We start from the raw sequence: 10337 nt of genomic DNA, 5'->3' as shown, positions 1-10337 counted from the left end.
AGTGCTGTCTATACATTGTTTAGAATACTACTATAATCAGTACTGGAATAATCAGAGTTTATACACTGATTATATGTTTTCTGTGTAAAATTTGAATCTGCAAATAACATTTAGATAAATGTAAAAATCAAATGTATAATTACTTCTGAAATGCAGTAAATATAAGCCAGCATGACAGAGCTTGAATAAATGTACCTACTTATATTCCAACATTTTATTATAATGATAATCTTAGTTCATTAAAAATGTACTTATTAACTGGATCCACATGTGTAGAAAATGTCACCAGATGTTTAAACCGATGTAATTATCATGTCTCTGATGGTAGTGACATCACTGTGACGCTGCAGCACCCTCCTCCATCTCAGCTTTCCTGAGCAGCAGCACAGCACTGAACACTGAGGATGTAACTCTCCTGCGGGCTCATCGAGGAAACACAGCCCGGTAAGTTACACGAGAAAATACAGTGGAGCTGTGTTTGAATGTTCACGTTAAAGTCCGTTTTAACTCCTCTTTACACGTCGCGCATGCGTGTAATTAACCCATAACAGCGCTAATTAAAGAATAAAGTAGGATTTAATGCATGAGCGTCAGTTACAGTTTTGAACGTGAGTTGAAATTGCATTCATATTAGTGAAGTTAGATGTGTCATACCTGTTTGGGAAATGTGATATTGCAGCACGCGTTTACAGCGCTGGGTGACTTCTATTAATAGACGTAGTAGCTGAGATTTAAAGCGCAGTTTGAGTTTAATCACATGTAATTAAATGTAGCCTGTAAGATCTACACACGTTTATAAGTATATGCATTACATATGTGCATAGATGTGATTGTGATGTCAATGAAGACTTGTATCACTCATGCTGGCTGTGATAGAATGTAACTAAGTACTTTTACAATTCAAGCTTTACACAAAATAATTTGCAGTTTATAGAATATGATGTATTATTATTCATTTAAGTCCTCACTGGTACATTAAGCATGTAGTAGTTTAACTTCCACCTGCTACAACAACAATTTTCCTGCTGAAAATCACTGGATAACAACATCTGTTAATGTAATATACAGTGATACACTGTTAGGATCCATTCTGCTGCACAATGAGCTCAGCAGCTGGTTTAAAGTTGTCATAATGATGTTAAACAATGTTTTCAAGACGTCATGCATTTTATAAGATGCACAGCTCAGTAATAAAGTCTTACAGTCATGTATTGACTCAGAGTGCAGATGCCTGGAGAGCAGAGCAGTGTGTGTACGGTGGGTGGGGGTCTGAGCTCAGCTAGTTAACACTTAAATAACCACAGGTCTGGTTAAATGTTTCAGACATGACACACAGTACATGAATGTTTAGACCAACAGCTTACAAAAGATACGAGAATTCATCAACACCATTTGCTGTGACTCTTTAGGTGCAGTCTTTATGTCTGACCTCAGTATAGAAATGAAAACAGAAGTCAAGCCTCTGCCATATGTGTCCGGTCAATAGAACTGAGCTGCTGGATATCGGCTGAACTTCAAAGGCAACCCCGGTGGCCTAAATCTCCACAGAGTATTTTTTAGACACGCATGACAAACATGGAGCTGTTATACTTCATCTGAACAATTAAACTGTTCACATTTGACATGTTAATTTACTACTGTTTGTGAGTGTTCATTGCTTTACCACTAATCACTTCATGATTATTCTAGTAATTCTGAACATTCAATTTTAGCTTCATACTGTATGTGATGCATTCTAGTTCGAATGAATAGATAAGAATGACACAGGATATTTAAACACTACTGCAAAAGCATAACCATCACATACTAGTCACAGTTGCACTTAAAACCTTGTTCCTGTGTGTTTTTTGGTCATAAATACCTGATATCTCTGACAACACTTGAAGGCAGCACAGCACTGCCTGCAGACAGAAGGTGAGAAGCAAATGGCATTGACTTGAGTTATGTTCATTCAGCACTGTGTAAAATATATTTTAAGCGGTATAACTCAACCTCTGAACTTCTGATGACTGATTTATAGCAGGGGATTCAGCAGATAAACTCAACTTATCTCAGGTATGAAAAGGTCACAAGCAAGGTCATGAGCCAGAGTATTTGAAATCAAATTCTTAGTGTTTTTAAAGGTATTTTCTAGAAAAGAGAACACATGACAAAATGGCACCAGGCCTGAAATTACAGTAAAAACAACTTTTTTTTTTCTTTACTTTTGGTAATTTTACATAATACAGTGGATGTGTCTTCACTAATAATATCATTGTGACTGAGAAGCTGCAAATCTCAGCCCCACTCATCAACTCGTACACTCACAATCTGCAAACTTTACCCCCTGTTGTCATGGGAGACAGAAAGATTTAAGACCTGCACTCCTTCAGATTCTTTCAGCCCTGCGTGGCCTTTTAACTGGGACCCGAAGGAGTTGGTCGGTGCTGATTGAACCCTGAGTGATATAAACCCCCCTCCATCTCCATCCCTCTCCAGTTGTAACAGGGGGCTATTGTACCTAACGCCCCCTCCTCTCAGACTCAAACTAGATTTTACTCCAGGCAAGGCCGGGCATCTATCAGACAGCTCAAAGTTGGAGAGCTAATCTCAAGTTTTCCTTTCAGGGCACAGCATATCATTATGAGCTATACAGTAGCACTAATGCTCTGAGGAGCCTAATGAATGAAAGCCCCTGGACTGAAAGACTTCTCTGAATCCTTCTAAATAACACTGTATCATTTAATTAAGTCTGCCCTCCAAAACTCAACTCAACTTTTGTAGCGCAAGCTAGATCAGTGTTGGCTAGGTTTGAAATAGTACAACTAATGGTGGTGAAACACAACATGTAAGCTAACGGGGTCACAAATTTGCGCTCCTTTTTATTTGTGTTTTTCCGATGGACCAAAGACATGTAAATCTAAAGAGGAAGCTTTAATTATTTTAATGCAAAAGTAAAAAAAAAAACAACATTAAAATAGTTAGAACGCACAAATAACAACTTATTTTAGCTTCCAGTGAGCATACACCGTGCCCCAAGTTCCAGACTGAATGAATTAATACAGTAAATGTGTGTGCATTCATACAGACAATAGCAGTAATCAAGGTAAATTTCTTCAGAGTACTATAGGTATAGGTTGATTGCATTCACTTCTGTTACTTATTTTATTAAAATAAATGTATACATCAGTGTCTTTGATACAAAGGAGAAGGATATGCTCTGCTCTTGTTGCTGAATGTACAGTAGAGTGTAGTACAGTATGGATACTGCAGCAAAGACATGGATCACTTTTACTGGGGCATGCATAATGCAAAGAAAACAAGCATTTACAACCACACAGGCTGCACAGCGCCTGGGGATAAAATGCATAAAATAGAGTCAAAGGCATCTGAACTCAGAGCTGATCTTAGACAACTCCACTGATGGCAAAACCAGGTCATCTGGTATTTAATTCACTGACTGACATCTCAGTGAATCCAGCAAGAGCATTTGCTAGAGAGTCTCCTTCCTGGACTGTGACAGAAAGCTCAACGGAGTACATGTAGACGTCGTCAAGGAAAATAACCTCAAGACATATTCTATTAACAAAGTAACTACAACAGATGAGACAAACTGGACCATTTGGGATCATCTAAGGAATTACTGTAGAATGAAGATAGTTTTCGATTACAAAGCACATTAAGATTATGATAATATTACATTTCTAACAGAAGCTGTCAATAAGAATGGAAATAATAGTCAAACCGTGCACTAAAATCTGTGTTTTTAATTTGATTACAATTTTACATCTGTCACCTGTCACACAACAGAATAGGAGTCTTTTTTTGAAATGGGGGATATTTCCTCCCTAAGCAGACCTGCTGTTGCTGTCTTTGATGGTGTCACAATGAAACACAGTGCACATGCTGACTTGGCTTAGCTAATGGATGACCCACTGCATGACAGAAAAAAAAAAAAAACATTTGGCAAGCAGGGACTAAAGGCTGAACTCCCATAGGGCTAGAAACATAGCTCATGTTTATGTTAGAAGTGACAAGGTTAATAGTTATAATAGATGTCTTCCAGGCCCTTGTCGTGCAGTTATTCAAATCCAGGGATGGATGTTAAGAGTTAAAGCTTAGTGTTGACCTGTAGGGTTCCTTTTGACGTTTAAATAATGAAGCATACTCACAGCATGAGTAGCACACACAGCTGATCACTTTTATAAACTGATTCCTTCTATTAAATGGCTTTAGCATCCCAAAACAAGCCTCTTGTTTTGATGTTCTATTCACTGCAACTGTGGTTTAATGGCATTTTCTTGTACTTTTCTTTAACTTTATTTAACATATCTTCATTAAAGTGCAGATAAAGAATGAGAAAGCTCTAGAGCAGAATTTGTCACAAGATACAGCAGATATATATTTTTGCAATTTCAATAAATGCAACTGAATGAATCCTATGTTTGTTTGTTTTTTGACATTTTGCTCAAATTATCACATGATGACGTCCCCTTCCCCCTCTCACTCCTTCAGTGTTCCACTAAGTGCATGAAGATAACTGAGGCCAATGATGGAGGGCTGGCCAACAGTGACATGGCTCCTGCTGATGACGAACATCGCCAACTGGCTAAAAACCGTCCAGTCACGGGACTTCACCATGAAGGACATCATCCTGCTGCATCCCTCAAGTAGGAGCGTGTTTGCATAATGTGTGTTATGACTGTAAAAACATTATAACTGTGAGGCTTTTGTTTCAATGGATGACAGTGTCAGTCCAGACTGAAACATGTGGTACTTAGATGGATTGACCTGCAATTTGGTTTCATGTCAGTGAAAAGTTCCACTGATTGCTAATAGTTCAGGTATTTAAGATGTAATTGAAGATTAGTGAACAATAGTAAATACAACATGAAGTTTTGTGTCCCTTCTGAGAGACACAAAAAAAAATACAGTTTTAAAATCGTACTAGTTTCAGGAACTCATCCTTAAATCCATCCATTCATCTATTCATTCATTGCTATCCTATCTACTGTAATTTCCGGACTATTGAGTGCACCTGAATATAAGCTACACCCACTAAATTTAAAAAGAAAAAAAAAAAGTACATATACAGGCCACACTTGTCTATAAGCCGCAGGCGTCTAAATGTTTTTGCGTCATGAAGCTCGTTAGCCCGTAAAAATCTATAAATTAGCCGCATCATTGTTTAAGCCGCAAGGTTCAAAGCGTGTGAAAAAAGTAGTGGCATATAGTCTGGAAATTACAGTAAATGTAAACAAAATTCCCAAGGATTCCCTTCTTTAAATTCCTATTTGTTCGAATCTGCCACCAACACAATCATAAAACAAAATATATGGGAACTTGTGTGTGTGTGTTTGTCTGTTTCATGAGTAACAGGCTTTGTCCTGTGATTGAAAAGTGGCTGACCCTGAGACCCATAGCTGTCTCAGCTGAAACACGGCCCGATTCCCAGTACAGATATGATTCTTGCCAATGGGAAATCCAAACAGCTCCTTGTTTGATCAGTGTGTCAGAGCAGTTTAGTAGACTGACGTCTGCTGTCTGTCTGGAAAACAAATCTTTTATGTCAGAACATCCGTTAACATGGGTCATGAGAATGGTAAACAGTGTTTTGTTATTATCCCAGACTGTGGGCAACAACGGACACAGGCGTAGCATCATGCCAGCAGGCTTCAGATTTTTTCCTTTTCTTTTGTATGATTGCTTAAGCAGTAATCACATTAATAAAGAGCAAAGAAAACAATAGTGTGATTGCGCAATCACACTAATGAGCTAGTGTGTACAGTTCCTGTTCTGTGTGTGCCTGCCAGGGGGCCCAAGGGCAAAAATGAGCCGCTAGCCACACACATTTCCAGATCCCAGGTATGGCAGGAGTGAAGCAAAAAAAATCACATCAAACTGAGAGGTGTTCCTGACATGACACAGATGCATTTTCAGTTTTTCCCTGCAGCCAAATGCTTTTCACCTTATCATTAAGGTCCACTTATTATCAACAGCATGTGTCTTACATTCACAAATGTGAGTACACATGCACAAGAGACGTAGCACAGTTTCACCACTTCTCATACTCATTCGCAAATATACAGCAGCTACAATAGAGGGCTTTCCGTGACCCAGGAGATGTGGAAAATGGTGTGTTGCACTGCTACTAGGTTGAACCCTGTCAAGATGGAGAAAGGCCACTTAAACCCAGGCACCAAGGTTCAAAAGAATAAAGTTCAGTGAAGGTGGCTTACAAGGCTGCGATAATATACTCAAATCATGAATATCAAACACACATTAACAGGAGTGTGTCCGTCTGTCCTCCACAGCTACACCTCATCCTGGCGGCTTCAAGTGCTTCACGTGTCAAGACGCTGCAGATAACTATGAGTGTAACCGCTGGGCGCCGGATGTGTACTGTCCGAAAGGTTCGTCTGCTTTTATTCCACTGCTTCTATGTGTGCAGCAGGTCTGAGCAAACCTCCTAAAGACTGTACACAGCAGGACAAAGGAAGTCCTTATAATATTAATATTAGATTATCAGAAGTGAATTTAAAGCGTGCCGTGTCTTCCAGATACTAGATACTGTTACACGCTCCACATGATGGATAACCGTGGAGACAGTGTGTCTGTGACCAAGCGTTGTGCAACTCTGGAGGACTGTCTGTTTACCGGCTGTGATGATATCATTGATAATGGCTACCAGGTATGTGGAGCCTCTGTCGTTAGTCAAAAAAACTGAAATAAGACCTAATACTCATTTAATAGAATGAGAATGAAGAAGCCACAGATGCTTCATGAGTCACAGCATCCTGTCATCATTCATCAGGTGTGTCTGTCCTGCTGTGAGGGGAACATCTGTAACGTGCTGGTGCCCAGGAATGAGAGCAGCGCCATTTTTACCTCCACCTCTCCTCTGCTCGGCTCCAGCAGGAGGCTTCACCCTGCAGCGCTGAGCTACATCATCATCAGCAGTTTATTTGTAGCTGGACATGTTTGAGAGGGAAACTCAATTGTGGGACTTCATCAAAAACAACTGAATAAAGGACACTTTTTGGGTAAAGGTGAAGAAACTGTTTCCTGTTCAGCTAGATTAGACCAGATCAGAACTGTACCACTTTCCCTTCAAATTAAGTTTCCTTCCCCCTGTCAGACAATGTTACAATTTGTTTAAGCTTTTATATTAATTTATTTATACTAAGCTGTAACAGTATTAAAATGACCGTGTTATTGTTTAAACATGTCAGTGTGTATTATTTGAGGTATTATTAATATTTAACTCATATGTTAAGGGTGTGTGGTCTAGGTTCTACCAGAGGCAGAAGGTAACAAATACATGGCTTGTTAGTATCACTGATAAATGGCTGAATGATCTTACTGCATGCAGGCCCAGGGCCCTGGAATGAAACTCTAGCATTTCTTGCTAGAAAGTCAATCAAATGATGACAAAGAACTTCAAAAAGATGCAACATGACAAAGGAGATGCTCAACCACAAGGAGAAGCATTAAGATTGATAAGACGCCTGTGCTACAAAGCAACTCACAACCACCACAGTAACTACAAAGAGTCACAAAACGAACTGAAAAGACATGTAAAACAACCACAAACAGATGCACAAGGACTAAAAACAGATGCATACTGACCAGAAAGAGACACAAAATAGATGCATGCAACTGAAAAGAGGCACAAAATGACCAACAACCTCAAAATGAATGCAAAACAACCACCAAGGGACACACATAAAGAATTAAAAACAGGTGCAAAGTGACTACATTCTGTAGGCTATGTGGACTTACAGGTAGCAGCTATTTATTGATATTATTCATATTATCTTAGAATACTTAAATGTGTTTATTTGGCTAATTTAAACTGAGAAAATAATATTTATATAAATAAGTTATGTTCATAATGTCCAGTTATTTATTATTGCAGAGTACCACTACTTTAAATTTGAGTCTTAATGCATTTTACTCAACTTACAAATAAGCCTCCAGAAAATAAATGCATGTTGATATGTCAGCAACATATGTGTGTGTGTGTGTGTGTGTGTTTGTCTGTGTGTGTGTGTGTGTGTGTGTGTGTATCTGTGACCTCACATTCTGATGATGTCACAGCCTGGCAACAGTGACATTCTATTTCTTTATGAGTCAGGAGTCACTTCAAGACAGAACTAACTGACCTGTGCACAGTAATTCATCAAGATAACCACAGAGGAATAAGTCAGAGAAAATACCAGATTGTGCTTCAACGAATTAATCATCGATCAACATGGATAACGAAGGAGACCTGAGATGCAGCGATTTAGACGTCCAGCTGTTCACATCAGCAATCCTCGAACCAGTTATCGCTTCATTTCTATCTAACATTACGGATGAGTAAGTAAAAGTTTTTAAGTCAACAGCAGAAATTACAACTAAAAATGTACATGCATTTATACATTGGTATAAATGATTATTTTACTTAAATATTTCTACTGTTTCATTCCAGGCAGTGGACATTGTTGTCAGCTGGAAACACCCACGAAGACACTACTCGTACACTAACCAGGATGTGTCGTGAGACTGTAGAGGCGATCAGCGCCTTTACAGTAGAAGTCCTCGGAACCTCAAGTCCTTGTGTGGACACATGGCGATGACGGTGGTGAAGCGTCCTGTAGCCATTCAGTTCCAAAGTAAGTAAAAAAGCTGTCAAACATTTTTACTCACATATACTTTCTTCTGAAATATGAATATATGTTGACTGTGGCTTTTTGTAAGTTAGAGTAGTTGATTAATGTGTAATTGTTTTTGCTTTTTAAGAAACAGGAATTATTACAGAGTGACAGAGGAAGACATACAAGCCAGCCTTGGAAACTCTCTTCACCTCTGTTTCGGCGCAGTTCTAGGGGTTGAACAGGGGCGGTCCCCCGACTCTGATGAACTGATGGAGCTGATGGCAAGAGATGTGATGCAGAGGGTGAACCGCTCACTGAATCTCATCAGAGGGCCAGACTCTTTTCCCAATGCAGAGCAGCCTGCAGTGCAGCCACAAAGGTGTGAATCTCACACTGAGGAAATGGTGCATTGTGTCACTAACATCTTGAGAGCATGTATAAGAACTCGATTTGACATAGGAGACAGGGGGAAATCTGCACAGCGATTTATCAGATGATAATTCAGATGATGTGTCAAACGAGTGCTTCAGTGAAGGGGATGCTTTTGCTGAACGGGTCAGGTTAGAGGCTCGCCTTTCAGATGAGTACTTTGAGGACTTCAGTGAAGACGATGACATCAGTGAGCCAGTCAGCTTTGAAGACGCAAACACAGATGAAGATCTTGAGGACATCAGCGAGAACGATGCGATTGTTGAATCCGTCGTCTCTGAAGACTGCTGCACAGACGAGGAGCCTGAGGACAACTGCCAGGATGATGCAATTGCTGAACCAGTAACCTCTTTGCCACAGCAAGACAAGACCTTTCTAGCTGTGTTTCTTGGGAAGCTGGTGGAGCACATTGCTGAGTCAACTAGAACATCAATATGCAATGTTGACTTTGATGGGATTTTGACACGTATGAGAGAGAAGATGGTGAGAGAATCAAGTTCCACTCTCCCTCAGACTGTTGGAGAGATCCACATTCTCATCTATAGGGAGCTTTGCAGGGAGTTTGGATCTGCAATGCTGCTGCAGGCTGCCATGTTGTCCAGTAATGAGGCTTTTGAGGAAGCAGTTTTGAAGTTTTTAAAAGTGCAGCTGCAGAGGAATTCAGAAGGCTTAGTGAAGAGAATGAGGAGGTTTTTCAAGAAGAGAACCAACAGAGTTTCTCCCGCCTGCAAGGAAAGTAATTTATCAGCATCTAAACGTGAAGTCAACGACATGGAAAACGAATCGGCGCCCCCGCCTGCGACGAGTCAGAGGCGCCCCGCCATTATCAGGATGTTCTCTTCAGTGGCCAGAATCCTCAAGAAACCCTTCACCTCCTGCACTAATTGTTGATAACAGGATAACTAGAACATGCAAGTTTCGTGTAATATTTATTTTCCCCTCAGTCTTTTCTTGTTTTGTATTAACATTGAAAAAAAAATTAAATCGAAATTTAAATCGGTCAATCAAAAGAATTAAAATGAAAAATAATTGGATAATTTCTCAAGATAAATACACTCCTAAAAAGGATGTCTACAACACAGATTTGTTTAACAAAGTAGAGCAAACAACAGCAAGCAGGAGAGGTGTTTCACAATACAACAGGAAACAAGACAAGAAAACTTTTAAAGGCCACACTATCCCCATTACAAGTCAGTGTAGCATCAAAACGATTTGAAGCCGCATTTTAAAGTAAAAACAAACACATCCTTTTAAGAGTGAGGGCAGCACAGTTTATATGTTCTCCCTGTG

The 10337-nt window shown here is 39.6% G+C and overlaps 1 protein-coding gene across 1 annotated transcript; it reads left to right on the top strand.

Moving 5' to 3' along the window:
• The first annotated feature begins 270 nt into the window (after positions 1-270).
• Positions 271-8446, top strand: LOC108900650 (ly6/PLAUR domain-containing protein 6). Its single transcript, XM_018701821.2, has 5 exons — positions 271-444; positions 4495-4649; positions 6294-6392; positions 6540-6670; positions 6794-8446. Exons 2-5 carry the CDS (start codon positions 4529-4531, stop codon positions 6962-6964), a joined length of 522 nt encoding a protein of 173 aa, XP_018557337.1. The 5' UTR covers positions 271-444; positions 4495-4528; the 3' UTR covers positions 6965-8446.
• Positions 8447-10337: the final 1891 nt, after the last annotated feature.

Source organism: Lates calcarifer, linkage group LG7_2, assembly GCF_001640805.2.
Source record: "Lates calcarifer isolate ASB-BC8 linkage group LG7_2, TLL_Latcal_v3, whole genome shotgun sequence".
Classification (NCBI taxonomy): Eukaryota; Metazoa; Chordata; class Actinopteri; family Centropomidae; genus Lates; species Lates calcarifer.
Note: the sequence above shows the minus strand (reverse complement) of the source record. Positions and strands in the feature narration are given on the sequence as shown.

What these genes read in the sequence shown, in the direction of transcription:
- LOC108900650 (XM_018701821.2), top strand. Translation starts at nt 4,529, where the DNA reads ATGATGGAGGGCTGGCCAACAGTGACATGGCTCCTGCTGATGACGAAC. An exon ending in GGATGTGTACTGTCCGAAAG is followed by an intron (nt 6,393 to 6,539) that starts GTTCGTCTGCTT and finishes CGTGTCTTCCAG; the next exon opens with ATACTAGATACTGTTACACG. An exon ending in TCATTGATAATGGCTACCAG is followed by an intron (nt 6,671 to 6,793) that starts GTATGTGGAGCC and finishes ATCATTCATCAG; the next exon opens with GTGTGTCTGTCCTGCTGTGA.